Source organism: Rhamphochromis longiceps, linkage group LG2, assembly GCF_057381845.1.
Source record: "Rhamphochromis longiceps isolate RC_006_pf linkage group LG2, R_longiceps_female_GT1.1, whole genome shotgun sequence".
NCBI classification, from domain to species: Eukaryota; Metazoa; Chordata; class Actinopteri; order Cichliformes; family Cichlidae; genus Rhamphochromis; species Rhamphochromis longiceps.
Window position 1 is genome coordinate 13,361,081 of NC_140558.1, and position 27,371 is coordinate 13,388,451.

The 27,371-nt window shown below is 40.5% G+C and overlaps 1 protein-coding gene across 2 annotated transcripts in view; it reads left to right on the forward strand.

Annotated features, from left to right (window-relative positions):
- The window catches only part of cplx2b (complexin 2b), a 57,472-nt gene extending 36,075 nt beyond the window's left edge, over nucleotides 1-21,397 (forward strand). The window contains exons 2-4 of one of the 2 annotated variants that reach the window (XM_085417970.1): nucleotides 1,999-2,165; nucleotides 16,842-17,017; nucleotides 17,703-21,397. In XM_085417970.1, coding sequence (XP_085274096.1) covers nucleotides 2,135-2,165; nucleotides 16,842-17,017; nucleotides 17,703-17,900 — 405 coding nt within the window. In that variant the 5' untranslated portion in view covers nucleotides 1,999-2,134 and the 3' untranslated portion in view covers nucleotides 17,901-21,397. The remainder of the gene's footprint in view (nucleotides 1-1,998; nucleotides 2,166-16,841; nucleotides 17,018-17,702) is intronic. The other variant, XM_085417978.1, reaches the window with a different exon arrangement.
- Nucleotides 21,398-27,371: the final 5,974 nt, after the last annotated feature.

Consider the following 27,371-nt stretch of genomic DNA (forward strand, 5'->3'; position numbering starts at 1 on the left):
TAGGTGTAGCCAATTTGGCTTTCACTTGGGTGGTCTCTGAATCTCATCTCTGCTTTACGCAGATGATGTGGTTCTGTTGGCTTCATCGGGTCATGGCCTCCAGCTTGCACTGGAATTGTTCACAGCTGAGTGTGAGAATCAGCATCTCCAAATCTGAAGCCATGGTCCTCAGCTGGAAAAGGGTGGACTGCCCACTCCAGGTCAGGGATGAGTTCCTGCCCCAAGTGGAAGAGTTTAAGTACCCGGACACGCTGGAGATATTATATCTCTCAGGTGGTCTGGGAATGCATTGGGGTTCCCACGGAAAAGCTGGAGCAGGTGGCCGGGGAGAGGGAGGTCTGGGCTTCTCTGCTTAGGCTGCTGCCCCCACAACCCGGCCCCTGATAAGCGGAAGAAGATGGATGGATGGATGGAAAATATAGTAGTTGGTACTAGGGCTGCCACAAACGATTATTTTGATAGTCGACTAGTCACCGATTATTTTTGCGATTAGTCGACTAATCAGATCATGCATCCATTGGACGTAAAACGTACAGCTTATTGCACCAGCATGCATCTGCTCTTATATAACTATCATTAGCTTACAGCTTTAAGTGTTTAAGGTATGTACTAACTAAAAATAAAGACAAGATGATAGTTTGTTAAATTTTAATGAAATTAGCAGATTGTTTTGGTGAAGTTTAATAAACTCCTTGCTATCTAAAATATAACAGGACACCGGAGTATATTCTCGAGCATCGCACATTTCTGATAATCAGTTGTCTGCTTGACGTTTATTCAGCTGTGTAAAAACTATAACTTTAAATCGTAATCGTGACTAGTCGACTAATCTTGGCAGCCCTAGTTGGTACCAATGTCATCCAAATTCCTGGATTTGATATTACAGCTAGCTAAATTTTTCTGAGCTTCTTCTTCGAGATGCATATTCACTCTTGCATTATTTACATTCTGGATTTTTATTTTCTTGCACCGGTTAAATCCATACATTACCTCTTTAATAGGACCTGTACATGCAGCCATATTTTCAGCATTTTATCTTCAAGTATCAGATCTTATGACAGTTTGTTCCATCAGTACACCAGAAAAGCAGCAATAATCATTACATGCTCACATTTTTCATCTGCAGTCTCTGTACAGATGATACGACAGTTTTTTACTGCACAGTCGATGTCTCAGCTGGTAATTCCACCTGATCGATTTATTCTGAGAATCAGTTTAAATAATAATTCTGATTACAGACACAAAAGTGTGCACTGCAGTCACTGAATCACAGTCAAACCTGCAGCTTTACTGAAGCTGAGTAAATCAGATTTAGCTAAAGATGAAATTTATGCAAAAGTGATTTTATTACCAGCTGGGTTGAAATACACGAAGTCGCTTCTGAAAGTGAGACAGTGAGATTAGCATAGTGTATGCAATATTAATTAGATATAGACTTTTGATGTAGACAGGATTTTTCATTCTCATGAATCTAGTGTGTGTTTTTATGTTGATGCTGTATGAGTGAGCACAGCCTGATTTTCTCATACATGTTTAGTATTTTTCATATGTTTCAGGTCAATCTAAATAGAAAACAACTGCATTTCTTTCACTTTTCCATTAAATATGTATGACCACTTATTGACTGCTCTGGTATTCAGTTACAGTCGGATAAGTGACTCAGAGCAAAAGGGCTCAGTATTGATCTACGATCTTCCCAGGAAGGGATATCTGTCACGGGGTAAAGAGTGTTAAAAAGATCCCATTATGTGTTGTTTTAAACTCAGAAGGAAATGCTGTCTCATGCTCCCTGATGCCAGGCGTGTTGCGGATCTTTCACCGTGTTTGGAGATGTAATCATGCACTTTCTACAAAGGAGGAAATATGATTGTTTACAGCTGCAAAAGCTTAAATTTAAATCAAATCACTGGTGTGTTTTTCTATGTGAGGAAAACAGTTTACTGTTTTACAGCTGTATGGTTTGTTTAATTGCTTCTTTTTTCAATCTCTTGTGTCCAGCAGAGAGTTGCTGAAGACGCTCGGCATCACAGAGGAAGGGGGAAGAACTGAGACACTCACAGATCCCGGGCTTGGTGGCTGAATGCTCAGTTGTCTCCAGCTTGAAGAAGAACATCTGTACTAATCAGCAGGAATCATGGATTTTGTAATGAAGCAAGCTCTAGGTGGTAAGTACTGCAGTCCTAAATGCTTTTCCTGAGAATACATTAGAGTTGGAGATATTTTCTGTTTAAGATGCTGTACAAACACATATGTGCATATAAACATGAAGGCTTTCTGGTTTCTCTTTGAATCGGCTTGTAGTTTGACCAGTTATGTTCGATCACATGGCTGCATGTAGATAGTCCATGTAGAAAGTAAAGGAGAGATCTTTTGTCCCTAGCTGGCAGTCAGCAGGAGAGGTCGTGCATGAAGCCAATACATTGCCGTGGGTGTTGTAGGGTTTCCATCTTGGTCAACGATGCACTTCCAGGCCTTGTGATCTGTGGCCTTGACCTTTGCTTACTCAAGGGTTAGACGTCGTCATTTAAGATCGTCTTCAACTTGCTCAAGCTAAGTCTTCTTGGGGAGTCACGCTTGATTCTCCACTGTGGGATGCCGCTGCAGCAGAAGTAGGGTTGTTCAATAGGACAATATATATTGGATGCCAATATGAAAACATCTATCGTTTTCTTATTACGCTATTGTTTGTCTCGTGGTGTCGCAAAATAAACTGTTTATGGCAATATTTTTTCATCGTTTTGATGGTCACTGTAGTGGCTATATTAATTTCTTAAAGTTCTCTCTTGCGCTTATATTTAAAATAACCACACTATGGACAGACAGATGACTGTTTCTATGCGTACTTTCGTTAGCAAAAACAATCGTGTGACTCCGCCATCTGCTTATTCTGTTTATTTTCCCACATAAACCTTTCATATTAAAGCTCAAGATCCTGTTGAGACTTTTCAAAATAAACTGAAATTATATACATCATTCTCAAACATCAAATTTCAGAATATGCATCAAACAAATTACCTCAAATAAAAACATGAAGTAGCTATAAATGGTGCTTACAGTCACCACATGGATGCATGCACAGAGAATACCAGCATGGCCAGTGAAGATGAGGCAGAACCAGGTAGCTCCAAACAGAAGGACCAGTCAAAACAAATCCAGGACCTTATTCCTAAAGGAGGGGCTACTGCTGTAGCATGGACAGGGTTTGGTTATGAAAAAGTCTGACACGGACCAGAAAACTGTACTATGCAAATTATGCCGTAAACAGGTCCCTACCACAGACTCAAACACGACAAACCTCTTCAACCACCTACGCAAGAATCACATGAACGAGTATGGAGAGAGTTTACGGATGAGAAGCAAAAAGGGATGGTCAGGTGCTAAAAAATAGACTCAAACATTAGAACAGGCTTTCCCCCGCAGCACGCAATGCAATAAATACTCACAAAGAAAATGGCGGCCGTTACAAATTACATCTAAAAAGGTATGGCTGTGATTACTATAGCTATCACCTGACAACCATATAGGCTTCTAGTAGCATTTAAAAAAATGTATCTGGCTTCATAAAAATGAATGTGTGAACTGGAAACCTGACCTGACTGCACCAGAAGCTCCCAAAAATTGGTCCTCCTCCCTGAGGCTAATTCAGTGGACTAGCAAATGGGTCAAGTTCCAGTGCTTTGAGCTCTCAAATCTAGGGCTGCCACGATTGGTCGACTAGTCACGATTACGTCGACTATCAAAATCGTCGAATACTGATTTAATAGTCGACGTGTCGTTTGAAGCTTTGTAAGATCCCAAAAGACGCAGGAATAAGTAGTATAATTTAAGATTGTAATAACGGACTGAAACAGAAGATGGCAGCACTGCATGTACAAGGATGCCAGCTGCCGTTAAACCCCGAAGAAGAAGTAGCTCTGTCCCAGAATTCATAGCGCAGCCCTGCTCAGTTTCCAACAATGGCGGCAGCTAGTTAGTTTTAATATTACTCTTATTATACTTTCTGGGTCACAAAATAAACGTTTAACATATTTTCAGGCGAGAATGCATCTGTGTAAACCTCAAATATCTGCTCAGTTTATCAAGACACCACACATTTTCAAAAGCGCTCCTACATTTTCAGAGAAGTCTGTTACCCACTAGCTCGATAGCTAGCTGGGGGCAAGGCTCACTAGAGCCCGTGAGAACACCGGACTCCCGGCAAATCGTTTTCAAACCCACCGCCGTCTTTCGCTACTCAGGTTAAACACATATAAGTCACTTAGATAACTTAAAAATGTTATTGTTTGGCTTTTTTTAGTATTTTATTTGTTCCTGAGTAAATCGGTTTGGCTGCGATTAAAGTTGTAGTTTTTACACAGCTGAATAAACGTCAAGCAGACAGCTGATTATCAGAACTGCGAGATGCTCGAGAATATACTCCGGTGTCCCGTTATATTTTAGATAGCAAGGAGTTTATTAAACTTCACCGAAACAATCTGCAAATTTCATCAAAATTTAATAAACTATCATCTTGTCTTTATTTTTAGTTAGTACATACCTTAAACACTTAAAGCTGTAAGCTAATGATAGTTATATAAGAGCAGATGCGTGCTGGTGCAATAAGCTGTACGTTTTACGTCCAATGGATGCATGATCTGATTAGTCGACTAATCGCAAAAATAATCGGTGACTAGTCGACTATCAAAATAATCATTTGTGGCAGCCCTACTCAAATCTATACTTTAAGTGAAATTTGTTGAAGGCATAAAGAAAGTTTAGGTGTTTGGTGTGGGTACTGTGGTGGAGAAGCCTGTAGATGTTTCCCACAGAGCACTGTCCTCATTTTAAAACCTGTTGTGTATGTGTGCATATTTATGCAAAGGCACGTCCAACCTCAGCAGCAGCACTTTAGTTCTCTCGTTTCTTATTTTTTGGTTTTAAAAAAACATATTTAGTTTATTTCACTGACAAACTGTAACAGGAAAGGAGATTTATCACAATAATGGTGATAATAAGTTTTATCCTCTTGTATTTCCTTTGTCACAGGACTAATTTATATCTGCTCCTCTCCTTTGACTCCTTCTTCCTTTCTTCTTCTCAGTTTTCCTGCAATCGATTCTTCTATGCTTATTCCTTGTGTGTGTTCTCTTCTATCGCTCTTTCTCATAAGAGAGCTAGTGTTGCTGCCTTCAACAGTTGCTTCTGGTGTACAGTAATGTTTCGACAGTTTCACATGTTGCTGCAGACAAGCTGGCTCAATAAGATCAACAAATAATCCATCCATCCATCCATCTTCATCCGCTTTGTCCGGGGCCGGGTCGCGGGGGCAGCAGCCTAAGCAAAGAGGCCCAGACCTCCCTCTCCCCAGCCACCTCCTCCAGCTTATCCGGGGGAACACCAAGGCGTTCCCAGGCCAGCCGAGAGATATAATCTCTCCAGCTTGTCCTGGGTCTGCCCCGGGGCCTCCTCCCCAACAAATAATAATAATAATAATAATAATAATAATAATAATAATAAACTTTATTTATAAAGCACACTTAAAAACCAAGGGTATGCCAAGTTGCTTAACAAGTAACATAGAGAACAGGAGCAGGATAATAGAAATAGGACCAAAGCAAGTACTAAGTATGCAAGCAGGTAGCTGTCACTGATACATAGGAAAGCAACAGGTACAGAGCAAACAAGAATTTAAATGAGCATAAAAGTACATGAAATAAAATCATAAAAGAAATATTAACTAGAGGGAAAGGCAAGATTGAATAAGTGGGTTTTTAGTCGTGATTTGAACAGTGCAATGGAATCAGATGCGCGGAGGTCGAGAGGAAGGGTATTCCACAGTACCGGGGCAGCCAGAGCAAACGCACGGTCACCCCGGGACTTCAGCCGAGATCTGGGTTGGGTCAGAAGTAGTTGAGTGAACAAATGCAAATTAGAGCTTCCAGTGATGCCCCAACAGGCAAAGATGCCACCTGCATTTGATGATTCATAGAATCTGGCTTATGGGGCATGTGACCTAAGTGCCAATGCCCATTTATCAGGTGATCTGGTGATATTTTAATGATCCACATTGGTTCAGTCACATGCATAAATGCACAGGTAGGCCTTAACGCCTGTCACAGTCTGGCTGAGGTGACATTACGTGAGTATGTATTGTAAAAAGGACTCAATTGCAGTCCAAAACAGAATGTGAAACGTGGCGTGGACAAAAACAAGCCGTTTATTAAGGCTGGCAAAAATGGATACAAACAAAGGGCATGGGTGAAACTAAACAAAAACCTAAACTGGGTGAACTAAAAGTAAAACATGGAAAAAAAAAACTTAAACATGAAGACTGGCGTTGATACCTGGAGACACAACGTGGATTAGCAGACGACCTGACAAGGAATGACTGAAAACACACGGACTAAATACACACAGGAGGATAATGAGGGAAGTGGAAACACATAGGGAAACAGCTGAAACAAATGAACATAACAAAGTCACAAGGGGAGAATACAACTAATCACATTTGACCTAAGAACACAGGACCTCTTCAAAATAAAACGGGAAACATAATGAAACACAGACATGACTACATGAACTTGATAACAAAAGACATTCAGACATGAAACACATAAAAGGACAAGGAAGACTTAACACAGGCGTTGAAAACACAAGGGAATCTGATAAACAAACGAACTTAGATAACCTAATGAACTTAAACATAAACCATAAACATTTAAAAAAACAAAACTAAAACTTGAAACGCTGGGTCAAATGACCCAGGATCGTGACAACGCCAAGTCATGTCAACCCTGATTCACAGCACATAATATTTTTGTAAATAATGCTGCTAACGTGTGGCATATTAGAGTAAATAAGATTAAATAATTTCATTACTGACAGCAAACCGTTGCCTCCTTGCATCTGAACACATTCTTTATCACACAAATATGGGATTAAAGTAACCGTGATCCTCTTTCCTCTCTCAAGCTTTAAAGTCGTCACATTCATCAGAATCATCAGTAAAACAGCATCAGCCATTTCCTTATAATATCCATCCACCCATTCATCCATTCCTTTATCATCCATCCAACCACCTGTCCATCCATCCATCCCCAATGTTTGTGTTTGTTGTAATTTAGCTCCTGTAGAGGTGTGCTTGAGTGCAGTGACCTTTTCCCTTGGAACAGGGTGGCATTTATTTCACCAGGACACAGCTGGCTGTTCATGAATATATACAAGCAAACAAACACACACACACACACACACACACACACACACACACACACACACACACACACACACACACACACACACACACACACACACACACACAAAACAAAAAACAAAACACGGTTTCAGTCCTGAGGTGGAACATGACCATTCTGATATGAAGTGGGAGTGTTGAAGTGTTGAGGTGGTCGTGTAAGGACATTAGTCTAAAAATAAAAACCCTGCAGAATCTGAGGCTTAGAAAAAAAAGAGTGTACGATGGGGTGAGTATGTATGGAGAAGATCGGATAAATATGGAGGAGCAAGGTTATGAAGCGCTTTGAAAGTGAGAAGTAGGATCTTGAAATTAACACTGAGGTGAATTGGAAGCCTATGGAGCTGTTTAAGAACAGGTGTTATATGTTCAGTGGATCTAGTTATGGAAATAATACGAGCAGCTGTATTTTGAACGAATTGCAATTTATGGAGGGATTTATGAGGTTGACCATAGAGAAGAGAATTACAGTAATCTAAACGAGATGTGACAAGAGCATTGACAAGTATGGTAGTACTGTTTGGAGTGAGTGAGGGACGAAGGCGGTTAATATTACGGAGATGAAAGTAGGAAGACCGAGTGATATTATTTATATGTGCTGTGAAGGACAGAGTGCTATCGGGGATGACACCAAGACTCTTAACCTGAGGGGAAGGTGTGACAACAGAGTTATCAATGGATAATGAAAGACTTGTGGTTGGGACTATAGTCAGTTTTGATAAAATGAATTCTGTTTTATTGCCATTAAGTTTAAGAAAGTTGTGAGTAAACCAGACCTTGATTTCACTTAAACAGTCAGAAATGGATCTGGGTGGGAGAGTAGCTGTGTGTTTGGGGGACAGGTAGAGCTGGGTGTCATCTGCGTAGCAGTGAAACTGGATGCTATGCTTCCTGAAAATATTACCTAGGGGTAGTAGATAGATGATAAAAAGTTAAGGACCCAGGACAGAGCCTTGGGGTACACCGGAATTAACTGGAGTAGACCATGATCTGTGAGTGAGTAATTAAACAAACTGTGAGCGGCCAGAGAGATAAGAGGTAAACCAGGCGAGTACTGTACCATTGATACCAATAGATGCTAATCTGTGAAGAAGGATGCAGTGGGAGATAGTGTCAAAAGCTGCTGTGAGGTCAAGGAGAATGAGGATGGAGATAAGTCCAGAGTCAGCTGCAAGCAGAAGATCATTGGTGATTTTTACTAGGGCTGTTTCTGTACTGTGACTTGAATGGAAGCCGGACTGAAACTGTTCGCACAAGTTATTTCCAGTGATCTGAACCATTCTTTTTCAGTATGGGTGTTATTATTGCAGTTTTAAGAGAATAAGGAACAGAACCAGATATAAGAGAGGAGTGTATGATATTAGTAATCAGTGGGGCAAGAGACGGGAATGAGAGTTTGACAAGATTAGTCGGCAGTGGATCAAGTTTACACGATGATGACTTTAACTTAGTAATTATGGAAGTTAGCTGAATTATTGTGGGAAGTTCAAAATTGGATAGAGAGGATGACAGTTGAGAAGGGCAAAAAATGCAGATAGAACAATTGACCATATCACAGGACGAGGACAGTTGTTGATAAAGATGTTGTTGGTAAAGTTGTTGCAAACTGCAGCAGTGTGTATGTATTTCAAAGGTATCTGGGGGTTTAACAATATTATGTAATGTAGAAAACAAAGTGTGTGTTCCCTTTAGCGGATTCAATAACAGAGGGGTAGTAGGCAGATTTAGCATGATGAATAGCTTCTTTATAATGTTGTATATGACTGAGACACATGTCCTTATGAATAGTAAGTCCTGTTTTCCTGGAGAGACGTTCCAGGTGGCGTCCAGTAGCTTTAAGTTGGCGAAGTTCGGATGAATACCATGGGGCAGAGCGAGAGTTCAAGTTTTCAAGTTTTTTGGGGGAGCCAAGGTATCTAAGAGGTTGATAAGTTCATTGTTATAGTGAGATAGCAGGTCGTCTATGGAAGCTGAGGCATCAATGGTAGGTAAATTATTAATGCCATGGCAAAGAGCTGATAGAGCAATGCCCCTAATATATTTTTTTATAGTGGGAGACTAACGCTGAATAAAACTATTTGAAAAATGTTTGTTTTTATTTTATTTTAATAAGAAAAGACTCTGCTACATTTAAATATTAACACTTCATCATTTTTGGCATTTGGAACATCAGTGGAGAAAACATTGTGAGCACAGTGTTCATTTCATATGTTTTGTATGGAGTTTTGGTCTTTAGGGTGAAGCACACAAAAGCAAAACATAATCTCCATGACACTAGCTGGCAGCAGTAACCTATTAACTACACGCTGGCTTTAAATGAGGTGAGGAACTCTCGTGCCATTAACATACAAACACAGAAATATGGAAATAAACAGGAGAAAGGGAATAAAAAAGTGAAAAGAAATGTACATTTTTTTTTACTAAAGTCATATTTGTCTTTCCTACTGTGGATCAGGCACGTTTTAGCTAGTCGATATTGTGAAGAACCCCCACTTTATTACACCAAAGCACCAAGACCAAGTTATATTGCCTGAAAAGTTTCCCAGTGAACGTTCCTCCATCGATTAAACTTTTTACTCTCAGATATTAATCTGGACTAAAATATGAGAACATGAACGCATACGTGTATGGCTGCAGATTTTAGAGTGAAAATCATCCATAGAGGCCAAAACCATATTTATTTCTACTGTAAAGCTGGAAATGGGGGGCACTGTGGGGACTGGCCCTCTTAATGGAGCCAGCTTCAGTTCAGATACTGATGTCCACAGAACAGGTGCCTTCAGCAGTGGACATTGTGGACAGTCTGACCACGGTCTACACAATATGTCTACCAGCATCTTTCTATCATAAGGCTTTCAGAGGTTTGTTCTACTGAAGCTCTTCTGTGGGCTCAGGCTGCATGGATTGGACTTCTTTCCTGCTGTGGGTAAGTGAGTTACTTGACCCTGTCTACGACAAGGTTTCCATCACTGCAGTCACTGCAGTTTTGTCTATTTACCATTTGCTCAGATTCTTACACTGCCTAGTTTTTCCTGTTTCTGATGCGTCAGCTTCCAGAACCTTTTTTTCCTCAAGTCTTCAGTGAAGATTTATCCCATAAATTCAAAGAAAAAAATCCTGAAACTTCAACATTAAAAAACTAAACTAAAAAGAAACACAATGAAACAGATGTGACACTCTTATAACTTAATTCTTAAACAATTTTAAATAGTAGTTTCCAAGCTTGGTGGAAACATTTTTTGTAAAAAGACTTATTTTTCCTTTGAAAAGAAAACCATCAACACGTAGACGACAGTGCACATTTATTCTGTGATGTATTTTCTGAGCCTTTGGAAAGCTTTGTGAATTCTCCACATGTGGACATGATTGAGGCCTGGTTCCGGTTTATGCTTTATCTGCACAAACACAGAGAAAAATGTCATTTAATTTAGGTGTGTGCAGTAAAACACAACACATGGAAGCAAACTTTGTCTAATCCAGCCTCACACACTCTCAGGCTGAGCCTCACTAATGTCATTACTTGTGGGAGACCTCCTGAACGTTTCATTGGTGCAGACTGAGGTATAGATTTCAGCTGCAGGCCTCAGTTTGTATTTACTGGTTATTTAATTACAAATCACATTCATCAGAGTTTCCATGTGTTGGATTAATCAGTCCAGGGCAGCGTGATCGATCCACACACAGGCTGGGAACAAAACTCTGCACAAACACATGAGCGAGAGAGAGATGCTCTGTATTTTTAACTCAAATATCATGAAATAGTACATGCATCAAATTTTAATCCTCAGATTAAATGATTGCACGCATGTCCAACACTTACTGTACCCCTCAAAACAAAGAGCTTGGATCTGAGCAGGACTATTTTTTATCAGAAATCTGGGTTCTTTGGACTGGCAAAAATATCAAGCAAGTTTTCACAGAACAATATGTGACTTTTCATTTTAAGGTGGAACATTATTAGCTATGTGGATATTTGAAATTTGTCATTAACCCCAGTGATAAGATGTGATCTCTGAGTCTCTCTGTTGCCCATGTTTTGTCTCTGCCATCAGTTCGTTCATTTTATTCCTAATATGGACTCCGTGCCTTTTTTGTGTTCTGGAGGTTATCAAACATGCGAATGTCTCGCCGTTTCTCATAAAGAAGCTCAAATAAAAGATGTTCAGATATTCTCTGAGAGATCAGCGTGAACCGGTCCTGACCACGCAGGTCGCGCTTCTCCTCTCATTTCCTGTGCAGGCGTGATGAAGATAAGGATACAGTAATGACAGGAAGCCAGCGGGCATGGCGATCGGTCGATTAGACTCCGCAAAAAGAAGCTCCCAGTTGGAAATGTGGAATTCTGACAAAGGGTTAAACAACTACCCTGTCATGCTGCCCGAATATCTGATCGATGTGGCAAATCCAGACACTCATGTGAATTATGAAGGCCTAATTTGGTAACGAGGGTAATCCATTATTAAAATGAGCTTCATTTTTCAAATCTCCCCACCCCTCACAAATTAACCAACAGCACTGCCATCCATCTGACTGGCCGGAGGAGTCAGTGGGGCATAGCTTGTCTTTTATTTATTAATTAATTAATTTTATCATCTGTTCTCTTTTAAATGAAAAGTTTGGTCAGAGTTTCCGTTACAGTGAAGTTCAGTGAGTAAACAATGATAACTGAGCATGAGAACTTTGTGTTTCTATATTTCATGGTTTTAAAACACTGAAAAACTGAAAAATCAGCTTGTCAGTGTATCATCAAAACACATTTGAATGGGATATTTGAGTCTTTAAAATGTCTTTAATCATTCTACATACAAACCCTTCTGCTTCTCAGAGCAGGTTGATGTCTAACCACACTTTTTTAGGCTGTGGCTGCGATGGCTCTTTGTCTCTAATTGCTGCTGGTACCAAGACTGTCTTAGTACCCATTGCATTGGGCATTGCATTTAAATGCACTGGAGAAGCATTTTTTCAACATGGAGTCAACATAATAAATGAGTGAAATGAAATTAAACAAGTGAAAACAAAGCGAATGAAAGTCTGAAACACAGACGTCGACTGTCCTGCGAACTGGCTTCTTATAATTCTACCAAATGCATACAGAACTACAATGCAACACAAAACAAACGAAATTATTTTAACATGATTTTTATATAACAAATTAAATGACTAAAGCTCTGCTGTGCTTTTAGGTTAACCCATAATCTTTTCTGCAAAAGATGTATTATCCATCATAAATTTGATAGTGTATGTTGCAAGTGACCACCATATCTGGACGCTGCTGGTTGTCCAAATTTAGATCTCTGATGTCGTATCATTCAGTTTCTATTCATTTTTTATGTATTTAAATAATTACTCTATAAATAATTGGATGTATTCTTTCCTCTAACAATGAAATGTTTTATTTTTGTGCTACTAGGTGTAACACAAACCCAGACCAGGATCAGTTTCCTTCCAGTGAAAGTCGTAGTTGCTCACCAAGTATTCCAGAGTCTGACAAATCTTTTTAAAAGGCTTTTTCAGTCAGATTTACCTGATTTGCAAATGGATCTCTTTGAAATTCTTTTTTTCCTGGATTCAACCTGAAAATGTTGCAGGATGATGGTTATTGAAAATGCCTTGCTCTTCGTTTTTTAGGATTTCATATTTTTTATTTTTCAGGATTAAGGCCAGGTGCTTAAAAGAGGGTTCGATTATCAGGACAGAGTTTGAGGAATCAGAGTATTTTGTAAAGTTTAGCACTTAGTTTGACATGACGGTTCCTAATGATTATTAAGTAGAGCCGCTTGATGATGATTTTTAGGTCTACTGATCTATTTAGAGAAACATATATTTTCAGTAGAGCAGGTTTCCGTATGTTTCCTGGAGAAAAAAGAAGTTTTACTGGAGTTGCTTTATGGAAAAATGTCTTTTACTCTAATTTTAGCTTGCCGTCAACATTAGTTATTCTCCAGATAGCCTCAAAAACCCTTTTTATTTATTTATTTAATAAAGACCAAAAAAAGATATTGATCTATTTACAGCAAAACAAAAGAAAATCTGTCAACCATTTCTGTACAGGACAAGTTATTGTTGTTCATTCTCACATCCTTGAGTGTGTGTGATGCCCAGTTATTTTCACCAGGAGCAATAATTTTGGTTTTTCTTTTGCTCTTAGTTAATTTATGGTTAATTTTTATGCCTTATAAAATTCTCCCACCACACAGAACAAATCATTGTTCCAGTTGGGCAGAGGGCTGCAGAGGCACTTAAAGATAAAAATGACAAATACTGCAGAAAATACAACAAAGACATCTACTCTCCATTTCATTTCAGTTTCCATTTCAGCCTCTTCTGAGGTTTTCATTCCCAGCTGCTAATTACTCCTTGTAAAAGCTCTCTGCTTGTAATGACGAGCATCTCTCTCTCTGCTGTTATCTGTCCACATACAGCTGAGACATTTATCCACTTCATTCCTTAATCAGCTTCAGCCAAATCTATTAAATCAATCAAATCTTATCTGCAGAGACTCTCTGCTGTCCACTGTTTGCCTTTTGGGTAGCTAGTTTATGCTGATGAAGCCGTGCTGCAACCATCACGCTCCATATCTCTGCCCCTTCCAACCCAGAGCTTTTGTACGTTACAGCTCCTGTGGCACAAAGACTTGAGTCTGGGAAATAGTGAAGTAATGAGTGATTGAATGCACATTGCAAGGACTGAGGGCGTTAGAGCACTTAGCCTCAAACTACCTATCTTTGTCTGCAGAGGAAATCTGTGAGCTTGCCTCTAATGGATTGTTGGAGGTGGTGAAGGTGGAGCAGGGAGATGGATGAGAAGCAAAGGAAAGGAAAGGAAAGGACTGCAGTGACGGTAATGGAACGACAGACTGAAACGCAGAGAGAGAAATGAGCAAAATACAAGAGTCGGGCTAAATGCATTCTTTGAAGTGGTTAAAAGGGCAAAGGGAAATGCTCTGCCTCTCTGGGAAATTATTTTAACGATCCCGCGAGGCTGCGGAGATGATGATGAGGAAGACAAAGAGAGCATCCTTGACACAGATTATATTCACCATGCACAGTCTTATCAAAACACCTTAAACTTTTAATCGTGCTAATGGTGGCAGGTGGAAACATCACTTGGCTGTTCCTGCATTTGATCCAGAAAGGTAGTCATAGTTAGTTTGACTTGAAAGACTGTGATTAAGAAACTATAACCATAAAACATCATTATTAGACTCAGCTGTACTTTGTGTTTATTGACACTTACCATTGAGTTGGTGAACATATTTTCTGGTAAACAGCTTCAAGTAAGTGTTGTAACCCATGTTGCATGGATACAGATAACTGTCAGCGAATGAGCCTACTGAACACATTGGGAGCAAAAAACAATAAAAGAACTTCACTCTGTTCCATCAGTACTATAAAAAATCACAATGAGACATGAAATGTCCGGTGCTTGGACATCACCTCAAAAATAATCTGAAGCGAGAATACAGCTGCATACTGTTTTTTTAAATAACTGGAGCTCTGCTGCATAACAGATTGTCCTTTTGCAAATGAACAAAGAAGCAAACCTCATGCGATAAATACTCTGTTTAAAGGATCTGAAAACTACTGAGCTATTTCTAAGGTGAAGGCAAAAACCAAGGTCGTCTGATTCATGAGCTGTACATGCTCACACATGGTGTAACTGAGTGTTTTATCACAATGAAAGCTCCACAGCACACACTCTGACCTTAACCCACCTCCTCAGCAAGTTACAGGGAACATTTCACAGCCTGCCCCTCCCACCAGCTGAGCGCTAATTTGTCATCTGCAGGTTTGCTGCCACCACACAGCGCTGCAGGGCAATTAGGGCCACTGCATGAGTCTGCTGAGGAGCGACAGGAGCAGCTGCCCCTAGGCTCACAAACCCAGGAGAGAACCACAGAGTCTTTAAAGCCACGTTTCTTCTGAGTAATTTACTCAGAATTGGTCTCTTTAGACTCTTGTGCAAGAGAGGTACTAACTCGGGTTTTTACTGCATTATAACAATAAATAACTGCAATATATCTGTGATAGATTATAGAGTTTGTAATTGATGATGATGGATAAAATCAATATTTAATGACCCCATCTGCTTCCAAACAGGCCACTTACAGACCTTGTAGATTGTATTTGTATTTATGAACATATCGAGGACCGCAAGAAGACTATGTTCCAATGATTAACCTGAGCAGCCTGAGCAGTAAGACATATTCAGCTTGTGAGGCTTAAGAAAGGCACTAGGCTGGAAAACCAGGCTGCCAGCCAGACTGTCCTCTCACCAGTCCCTGAGAGGCAGATCGATACTCAGATGAAGTTTTCTCTCTGCTGGACAATCCATAATTTGTACACTCTCAGGTGGTCCTGTATTTACTATCGATCAGACGGAGGTAACAACAGCAATATCGATAGACCGGAGGGAGTGGCTTTCACATCTGAAAGGCAACTCCAGTGACAAATGTAAGTAAGAGTGAGTGTGTGGGAAACGTATCCAAGAATGTGGAGGAGGCAGATTAAAGACTTCCTTCAGTGGTTTAAGTTTTAATCTCTTTATGATATAAACCAAAAAATGTATTTGTAACACAGAAAATGCCAATGAATGAATCTGAATGAATCAATGTTTTCAGAAAAAAAAATTGTTTACTGCTCTGGGAACTTCTCAGCTTGCTTTAGTTTTTTAGATTTCTGAGAATTGATTGTATCTGACTGTAACCGTCACCGATAACACCACTCTACTATTGTAAGTGTTAACCTTAGACTTTTAATGAAAAGCATGCAAGGTTCCGACCCTGTACTGGGATGTGTACCTAATTATTCTGTAATCAGAGGTTGTTAGCATTTTTGTTTGATAAATGATGTTAAATATTTGATTTGATTTCATTCAGATTTTTTTCTAATTGATCAATATTTTCATTTGTAAGTATAAAAAGGCCCAAAGTCTATCTCCTTCATAATAATAAAGTCTCATTTTTTCACCACACGCTGTGCCCAGAAACTTTGAAAACTTACGTTCAGTCTGAATTATGTTTAGTAGCAGAATGCGGAGGTACAGATAGAGATAACAGATGGCCACAGCAGATGGAAGAATGTGTCTTCCTCTGTCTCAGTGTTTCTTTGAAGCTCTTCCAGCTGGCTGTTCTTCTTCCGTCTTGTTTCCAACGGACCTTGAAGCTCCTGGGTGAACCTGTTCACCACCTAATCCTCAGAAATGCAAACACACAGTATTTTAATAGTTGACTAAAAAAAAAAGTGTTTTGTTTTTACTATATTTATTATTTTATCGTATTTATTATTATTACTGTATCTCTTATATTTCTATTGTTCAGCACTTTGGTCAGCCTTGTGTGTTTTTAAAGTGCTATGTAAATAAACTATGATGATGATGATGATGATGATGATGATAACCATGACAGAAGCAGGTGTCAGGTACATGTTATCTTTTGAATCGGTCTGCGTCATAGCAGCCACAAATGTATTATTAGACTTCTTCTTAAGTGAAATTATTGCTGCAACTTATTTTTCTTTTTCTTATTTGTTCGGTTTTGGAAACATTTAACATCTGGATTTAAAAAAATAATAACGATGAAGGAACTTACAGTATTTCTATGTTTTCTGTCCAGGGGCCACCAAAGACATGGGTAAGATGTTAGGCGGGGAGGAGGAGAAGGACCCGGATGCAGCCAAGAAGGAGGAGGAGCGACAGGAGGCGCTGAGGCAGCAGGAGGAGGAGAGGAAGGCAAAACACGCCCGCATGGAGGCAGAGAGGGAAAAAGTACGGCAGACCATCAGGGACAAGGTTAGTGTTGGGGTCGTTACACATTACTTGTTACTTTTCTCAAAAGTAATGCACAAGCTGGAGAAACTGCTACACTACTGTATGCTACTTGAGCTGCAACACACAGAAATTACTTAGTTACCAGCTAACAATATAAACCTGAGGCTACAGTCCAGCACGCCAACACACCCGAGCCTAATGAGGACGCACATGCAATTTTTGTGTTAGAGTTTAAATGTGAACACAACAACACAAAGAAAAGTTCAAAGAGATGATTCCACTTTAGAAACACAGACTTGTTTGATACTTTTCTTTCTGTCACAGTCAGCTTCCGACTCCTTGGACAGAGGAGGAGGACCCAAACGCAGACACGCAAAATGAAAACTTGATTCTTAACCAAAAGTTAGCTGTTTATTGTGGCTGAAGTACGAAACAAAAGGCAAAACCAATTCAACGCTAAACAAAAACCTATACTGGGAAGACTGGAAAGAAAAGAAGAAATTTTATATCGCTACGTGTTACTTTACTGCGTTCCTGAAAAACGTAATGTTATTACAGTAGCGCATTACTTTGTAACATGTTACACCCCAGACTGGCACTGATGCTGCATGTCATTTTAGGTCTGATTACAGAGGTGGGTCTCACTCGTCATTTAATGACCCTTTATTTTTTCCCTGCACATCACCGGTGTTCCTCCTTCGTCCAGTATGGGTTAAAAAAGAAGGAAGAGAAGGAGGCAGAGGAAAAAGCGGCCATGGAGCAAGCCTGCGAGGGATCGCTGACACGCCCGAAGAAAGCGATTCCGCGAGGCTGCGGAGATGATGATGAGGAAGACGAAGAGAGCATCCTTGACACCGTCCTCAAGTTTCTGCCTGGACCTCTACAGGACATGTTCAAGAAGTAAAACTAAAAAACACAAAACAAATCAAATGAACCCTAAAATCAGGGTCCGGTCTGGCATGGGTGAGGCTGCGGGGCAGAGGGAGGAAGGGTTCTTTGGGTTAACTGAAAAGAGACTGAGGAAATTATTTGTTGGGGTTTGAGTGTAGATTCGGGGCATGTTGAGGTTCTTGGGATCACAATGAATTTGGGGAAGGGGGGGGGGGGGTGTCCTCGTCAAACTGTTAGAGGCTACACACTGCCTTTGTAGAGAACCTTTACTTTGCTTTTTCTACTCTTTGATGACAGTGTCATTCTTCCTCTTTTCTTTACCGCAGTAGTTGTAAAACTTTCACATTTCTTACACCTGAGTTGTTTTGCACTTGTTCACGCCCATTAAGAACAGACGGAGCATGGCCATCGTGGAGAACAGCATTGGACGACAGTGGATTCGTGTCTGCTTACTTTTGTGTTTAAATGGCACTTCCACCGCGTTTTCCAGTTGATGGAGCATGTTCTGTTTAAATCAATGGGTGTTTTCGACTTTTACAAACCTCGTGTAGACCTTTATAGTACAAGAAATCAACATTTGAGTTTTTAGGACACGTGCCTTCATATCATCTCCTCTAGCAAAGGAATTGTAAATGAGGGTTTCATTTTGAGTCAACGCTGTTGGTAGCATGTAGGCACTCGTTCAAAGATACAAGACTGGACAATTTTGGAATAACGTATTTGATATTAGGATTTCTAGTGGGCATATATGGTTGATGATGGTGCCAATGTTCAAAGCATCCAAACTTGTGGAAATGCCAGAATAAATCCAAAACATTAAAATATGATTTGTAATTCCTTTTAAGATCAAAAGCTTCCAAAAAAAAACCGGTCTGCGAAAAATAGGATAAAAAAAGAGATCCCTTCTGCTTCCACCTCTAGTTTTACAAGAGCTTTTCTAATCTGGTCAGCTGATTAGACTGCGACTACGTTTTGACAGAAGAGAAACTTTACAGCTTAAACATTTTAAAAACTCATGTCAACGTGTGAATTTTCATTCATCATAAGCTAACAGACCAAGTTGTCATCATTTAGGTGGTGTGGGTGCCATAGACAATCAGAGCATTGACCAATGGGATACTGGGCGTTGCTGGTACATGCTTTCATCTCCACTAGCAACGGGTTGATTTGGTTACTAAGCACTTGATTAACTTATTGGTGTTTTTCACACTTTCATTAACGTGCTGAAATTGAAATTGACTTCACATCCCACCTGAGCTAACCTTTTCCTTCATCTTTTAATGTACAAATCTACCTTGACTGTCACTCATCGACATCCAGACCAAAGAAATGCTGGTAAGACCTTATTTCTTTCGTCATAAACAAAGACATGCATGTGTAACTTTTATTTTCAATCAAACGTGCCAGGCCTGCAGAAGACACACAGCAAGCTCGTTCAGCGCGTGCATGCATCCCAGGGACCGCCGCTAAGCTAAAACCGATGCTCTGTTTCTTCCTCAAAGGTATTCCATAATTAATAGGTAATGTTACCGTAGACTGAGCCTGGGATAACTGGTCTGTGAGTTGTTGTGTCTCACTGCCTAAAGAGCCTACTAATATTCTGCATCCTGCATCAGTTAATCCAACTAATATCATAGTGATTTGTCATGTTCAAATAGGTGTACTGTAGATGAAAACAAAATCTATTCACTATGTGGACATTAATCAATAAAACAAAGCATGTTGGTTATTCTTAAAAGACCCAATGACGTTTCAGTGGTTAGTGATGGAACAATGTACTGTCCGTACATTGTTCCAGGAGTCTGTGACTTAGAACAACTTTAGGGATTATTAGGACCATTGATAAAGTTGGCATAAACACCATAAAACACCTTTTTCAGTTTTTTTATTATTATTATTTTTCTAGCTCAGATAGGAATTTTCACTAGACAAAGCCATACTGTTTAGATTGCAATAAAAATTCTATAAAGAGAATATTTCAAGTTCAATGTCTCATGTTTGTTTTCCCGTAAAAAAAGAAAAGAAAAGAAGCGAAAAAAAGGAATAAATTTGTTTGTAAATCCTTACCATTCTTGTATCTTTAAACATGTAGACAAAGAAAATGTATGTAGAAAAAAAGCCATTGTTCTGTCTCAGTGTGCAACACGTGTACTGTAAGTGTGTGTGTGTTTAGATGTGTGCGTCTTTCTATGTGTCTGTGATGTGAGATCATGTTGCTGATCCATATAGTCCTGGTTTATACCGTGTAAGTGTGTCTTTGAGCTATTTTTGTGCCATGTCTAAAAAGAAGAATACTTAACACATTCCTTTCAGATGTTGAGCATGCAATGTTTGGTAGAGAATACACCAAATTAACCCAAATATGAAAAAATAAACAACTCCCCGTTTCTGTAGGAGTCTCCAGGCAACAGAATCTGTGCATTGTATCCAGAGAGATTGAACTGGAGAGTGTTGGAGATTATTAGCTGTCAGTAAAGACGTGGTCAAAGAAAAACACACAAAAAATAGAAACTTTCACAGTCCATTACACAGCCATGCCATAACATGTTTAAGTGGGATGAAGTTCAGAGTTTATTCCCAGCTGTTCATCGGCTGGACAGCTTTCCTGCAAATACACTGGATTTGTCAGATACGTGTGCGTGTTCTCCTCTTTGTCAGCCCGTAACTGGGGACGTGTTTAGGCATGCCAAAAATGCCACTGTCATATTACTACAAATCAAGCTTACAGGACAAATAAAAATATTTGTATTCAAATTGGCACGTGCATGTGTGGCATATCTTCTACTACTGTGGGTCATGCATTCAGCCGGTGTTTTCCAGAAAACACAAAGTAGGGCAAATCATTTGCCTGGTTAAGTCATTTAAACTTGTGCCAGCAAGAGTGAAAAAAAAAATCTTTGACTTCAGCTTAAAGAAATCAGTCCTGAGATAAATTTAAGTGGACTTGCAATGACCTCAAAAAAAAATCTTGGACTGGGGATCATTCTAGAGGATGGTTGGTAGTGCAGTGGGCTTCAGTTAGGTGGCATGAGGAACATCATCTTGATAGTTTTGATTATTTACATTAAAAAATGATTCCCACATCACCCAAAGCCAGGCCATGTGCACCTCTGCGAGAACAGAGTAAGCCCCCCACCATAGCGGGTAGAATTATGGACATGGCTTTGGTTACTGGCCCTTCATGGAAACTACAGCCATACATCCTCTGTATGTAAAATAGTCTCTCAGCGGGACTCGTTTCGAGGCATCACAGCATGTGAATTGCCTTTGAAAAGGGCTATTGCCATGTCATCTTTACGTCAGGTAAGCGGTAACTCATCTGTCGCACCTGTGCGTGTCCGTGCGTGATGTGCAGCTGTTTGAACTCATTCTGGTTGCATGATATACACTTGTTTGTGGAGCTGTTCAGTTTAACAAAATCCTTGGTTTCATAGATGAAAGTGTAAAAGCGAAGAGTTTTTTTTTTCTTTATTATACACAGAATAATCCAGATTTTTTTTTTTTTTTTTTTTACAGGGAATACTTAAAAAGTTATGGTAAAATAGAAATAAATGTAGGTGAATGAGAGCAATGAAAATTATACATGAAAGGTCTCAGATGCTTTAAAAAGTCCATCAAGTCCTGGCTGATATTTCTCTGAAACATCTTAACTCAGATGGAACTGTTTTTATCGGAGACTGCGTCTGAAGACCTGGATGATCAAATTCTGTTGTCAGGAGCCCAGAAACATTAGATATACATAATAGGCTTGGAACTGCCATTCAAAACCACAGTCCACCACCCCTACACCCCCGTGTTTGGTGATTTCTCGTGACTATTAGAAAATGACAGCACAAAGAATCCATACCGACAGAGTCCAAAAGACATGCCATAGATGTTTACATCCTAAATACAACTTTATTAAGTGTAATGAATGATAGAGATGGAGAGAATATCTTAGAATTAACCTAAACTTTATTGTTCAATCAACTCCGAGGCTGGACTTTGTGAAAGATGTCATAACATTTGTCTTGTTTGTAACATTTTCACATAAGCTTATGCATATGAACTGCCCTGCTGAATCCTGCCAGTGACTGTAGAAATGAAAGTGAATGTGTTGTACTTAATACTTAGTCACCGAGTTTACTTGTGACTGGTGAACTCTCATTAGCTGTAACTGTGAACAGAAATACATTCCTGACTTTTTTGGCATTTGCACTAGGATAAGTTGAAATGTTATACTGGCAACTGCTATGGCATCTACTTTCCATGACAGTTTACTTTACCTGCCTGCCAGCCTTCTGAATGCTACATTAGAAGGGCTCTAGTGATATTCGCCAGGTTATTGATTATGTGACCTTGTTCTGGTCACCACTCATGCTGTCTTTACTGTCTGAGAAGCAGACTCCATCTGGGGAGAGAATGGCGTGATGATCACTGGAAACTGCTGATAAGAAAATTTGTAAGGAAGTGAAAAAAACCGTTTTTAAAAAAATCTCCAAAAGTCTAAACGAGAGGGTCTTTATTTTTAATTCAGGTTGAATAATGACTCATTTCAGGGGGCAGAGGTTAAGAATGTAAAATATGAGTTCTTATGTTGTTGTTTTTTTTCTTTAATTGCATGTCATATACTCTTATGTGGAGCCCGATCACTGTAAAACTGTCATCTATGGAACGGAAACATCCTTTTTGGAAATTTAATGCATAAGACTAATAAAAACAAAGGTTTATTAAAAAAAACTTGTCTTTAGTCCTGTCTTGCTTGTGACCATTTCAGTAACCTATTAAATCTGTTGTTTTTTCATTTTATTTTCTAATATTGATGACCATAAAGAACTGTGTGCAGTGACCATACAAATAAGACTGAGTAGAAATGCAGTGCATTGGGTTCGGCACACACACACACACACACACACACACACACACACATACATATATATATATATATATATTTATTAGGGGTGCAACGATATTCGTATCGATATTGAACCGTTCGATACAGTGCTTTCGGTTCGGTACGCATATGTATCGAACAATACAACATTTGTAATTTATTTTATCAACTTTCCTTCTGACGATGCTGTCTGTGTTGAGCGCTCAGTGAATCTGCGTTCGACTACTCCGCCTAGGCTGCACTGTCGAGCGCAGATCCACTGAGTGCTCCACACAGACAGCATAGTCAGAGGGAAGAGCGCAGGGCACCTCCCCCACCCTCATTCAGATCTGGCGTTTGGAATTATTTTGGTTTTCATGTGACGTATGACCCTGAAGGTAAGCGAGTCATGGACTAAAGTAAAACAGTATGTTGGATGTGCCATGCAATGCTCAATTACATGGGTGGGAACTAGTGTGTTAGCGCAGTTAGCTCGTTAACGTGTTAGCCGTCTAGCCCCATGCACGGGGCGATCGGCGGTAGCTCGTTAACGGAGATTTGCCGTGTTGTGGTGTTAAGGTCATTTCAACGAGATTAACCTGAAAGCACTAGTGGGAACACAACGAATATGACTGCACATTTACGCCGACATCATCCTAGTGCCAAGACAAAAACAACAAGCATGCTACTAACTTTAGCCGAGTCATTTAGACAGCTGTTAGCACATGATTCTCCTTATGCTGCTGAGAATATAGCCCACAAGAAGCGGATAGTATAGCTTTTATTTTGGAAAGAGACATTTCTCTGTAAAAAACTCTCTTTTCCAAAGATGAGTGATTCCTCAATCAGATACAAGGCTTGCAATATCGCTAGCCTGACATCCTGGGGCTAGCGATTTTTTCAGTCGGGCTACCCTGCCCTCGGGCTATTGTAGGAAGGAAAAATATATGTCAATGCTTTTGCATTCTTTCAGAAATGTAGCTGGGTAATTATGTCATTGGCATCGGTGAGCCACTGTCAATATGTGACATATTGAAATCGCGTTTGAATTTGCGCTTGTTTTTTTGCTTTCACTTTGCAATCGTGCGAACTGTGTATAGAGAGCGACAGCACTGATCTGTGAGTGATGATAATTTGTGCACCAATTCCTCTGACATCGTCTTATTAATCGTTAGCTTACTATGCAAACATGAAAAGTGAAATCTCCCGCAGCAAGCTTAAACATGTGAGAGGTTGATCGCGCAGAGAATCGCTGAGCTTATGTGAGTGAGTGTGTAAAAGCATTTCAGTTCTGCTGAGCCAAACAAGACAGGTCAGGGTGAAGAAGTGACAGCCAAAGAAAAGCTTACCACAAAACGGAGAAGTTATGACAAATCAGACTATAAGGCAAAAAGAAAGTGCAGCTTTATGGTTTCATGGACAAAATAATTTCTGTGGCTGCAATATGACGAGCTAAATAACCAGGGCTGCACATAAGTGGTCCGCAGGTGCGCATTCGCTGTCAAAATAAAAAACACGCACAAGGGTTAGGGTTAAATTTAAAAACTGTACTTTTGAGTTAAAATATATATTTATAATTTTAATAAATGACAAATTAAAAATGCATGAACATTTTTTTTGTATCGAAAAAATATCGAACCGTGACACCAAAGTATCGAACCGAACCGAACCGTGAATTTTGTGTATCGTTGCACCCCTAATATATATATATATATATATATATATATATATATATATATATATATATATATATATATATATATATATATATATATATATATATACACACATATATATATATACACATATATATATATATATACATATATATATATATATATATATATATATATATACACATATATATATATATATATATATATATATATATATATATATATACATACATATATATACATATACACATATATATATATATATATACATACATATACATACATACATACATACATACATACACATATATATATATATATATATATATATATATAACCGTTCGATACAGTGCTTTCGGTTCGGTACGCATATGTATCGAACAATACAAAATTTTTAATTTATTTTATCAACTTTCCTTCTGACGATGCTGTCTGTGTTGAGCGCTCAGTGGATCTGCGCTCGACAGTGCAGCCCAGGCGGAGTAGTCGAACGCAGATTCACTGAGCGCAGGGCAAGCTAGTGAGACAGAAGTTAAGCTCTCCTTGCAACATAGCAAATTGAACCTCCCCCACCCTCATTCAGATGTGGCGTTTGGAACTATTTTGGTTTTCATGTGACTTATGAGCCTGAAGGTAAGCGCGTCATGGACTAAAGTAAAACAGTATGTTGGATGTCCCACGCAATGCTCAATTACATTGGTGGGAACTAGTGTGTTAGCGCAGTTAGCTCATTAACGTGTTGGCCGTCCAGCCCCATGCACGGGGCGATCCGCGGTAGCTCGTTAACGGAGATTTGCCATGTTGTGGCTTTAACGTCATTTCAACGAGATTAACGCTGACAGCACTAGTGGGAACACAACGAATATGACTGCACATTTACTCCGACAGCATCCTAGTGCAAAGACAAGTGGAAGCAGACAAAAACAACAAGCACGCATGCTACACACTTTACCTGAGTCATTTAGACAGCCGTTAGCACATGATTCTCCTTATGGGGACCTGATATGTTTAATATGCTGCTGAGAATATAGCCCAGAAGAAGTGTATAGTATAGCTTTTATTTTGGAAAGAGACATTTCTCTGTAATAAACTCTCTTTTCCAAAGATGAGTGATTCCTCAATCAAATATATTAATTTTTTTATTACTTTGTTGTTTCAGCAACATTAAATTTAAAAACTGTACTTTTGAGTTAAAATATATACTTATAATTTTAATAAACGACAAATTAAAAAGGCATGAACATTTTTTTTTGTATCGAAAAAATATCGAACCGTGACACCAAAGTATTGTAACGTTCACAAGAACCAGACGGTTGGGTCTCAGTTTGTCCGTTTATTCGGCACATAAGCAAGCGGGTTGCTAACTCAGGGGAGAGCGCCCTCGTGCTACACCTCTCTTCAGCCTGGCACCCACACAACAACACAGAACCCAGGTCCCCCCTCCCCTTCCTCCACACCACCCTCCCTACTTCCTGCAGCACAACCAAACATGAATCTTAAAGAACAACAACAGTGTGCAAAGATAACCAACATGTACAATAACACTTAACCATCGTTACACTGCCCCCCCAGCAATAAGTTCCTCGTCCCCGAGGGAACGACACAGTCTCTGAGGCGGGGTGGTAGCCTACGTTCCCTCCTTGACCTCCTGAGCCCCTGAGGTGGGCGCGGAGCGTCGGGGCTTTGGGGTGAAGAGTCCGAGGGAGGGGAACGCAGCCCCGGTCGGGGGCCCCTCTGAGCAGGGTCATGGACGCTCTGTACACGTCCCTCTGGAAAGGAGGGGAGGGACTGCCCTCTGTAGGGGGCCATCCGGTCTCTGTGCAGCGCTACTATCCTCCCCCTAGGAGGCAACTGCACCCTGTAAACAACCTCCCCCACTCGCTCTAGGACGCTGCAAGGCCCCACCCAGCTGCTATCCAGTTTAGGACACCGTCCCTTCTTTCTCTTTGGGCTGTAGACCCACACCAGCTCCCCAGCACGGAAGTGCCTCCCCTTAGTGGTGATGTCATAATTCCTCTTTTGGCGCAGGCCTGCCTTCGCCAGCTGCTCCCGGGCGTAGGAATGTGCAGAATCCAGCCGGTCCTGCAGCTTCCTTGCGTAGTCCCGGCCTGGTGGTGCTTCTGGCGCGTCCGGGGGCTTCCCAAAAGCCAACTCTGCAGGAGTTCTCAGCTCTCTCCCTAACATGAGCAGGGCAGGCGTACATTGGGTGGAGTCTTGCACTGCCGACCTGTAGGCCATGAGGATAAGGGGAAGATGGTAGTCCCAGTCCCGTTGGTGTTCTGAGGTAAGGATGGCTAGCTGCTGGGCCAGCGTCCTGTTAAACCTTTCCACCAGTCCATCGCTTTGGGGGTGAAGTGGGGTGGTGCGGGTCTTCTTAATCCCAAGGCGGTCACACATGGCAGCAAATACCTTGGACTCAAAGTTACGCCCCTGGTCACTGTGGAGGGTCTCTGCTGTTCCAAAGCGGCTGAACATCCCCTCCACTAATACATCAGCGACAGTCTCAGCCTCCTGATCTGGGATGGCGTATGCTTCCGGCCACTTGGTAAAATAGTCCATGGCCACAAGAACATAGCGGTTTCCTCTGTCTGTGCGAGGAAATGGGCCCATGACGTCCACAGCTACTCGCTCCATTGGAGCCCCTGCTGGTTGCTGCTGAAGCTGAGCCCGGGACTGGTCCTGTGGCCCTTTGTGTGAGGAACATGCATCACAGCTGCGGCAAAAGTCCTCCACATCCCTCCGCTGTTGACCCCAGTAATAGCCCTGGCGGAGGCGGCGGAGAGTCTTAGAGACCCCAAAGTGGCCGGAGCCAGTGCTCCCATGGCAGGCTTCCAGCACCGCTGACCTCAGCGACCTTGGCACCACAACCTGCCACCTCTCCTCCCCCGTGGCAGGATCCTTCCAGGCACGCTCCAACACCCCCTCCTTCAGCCTGAGAGCTGCAAACTTGGCCCAT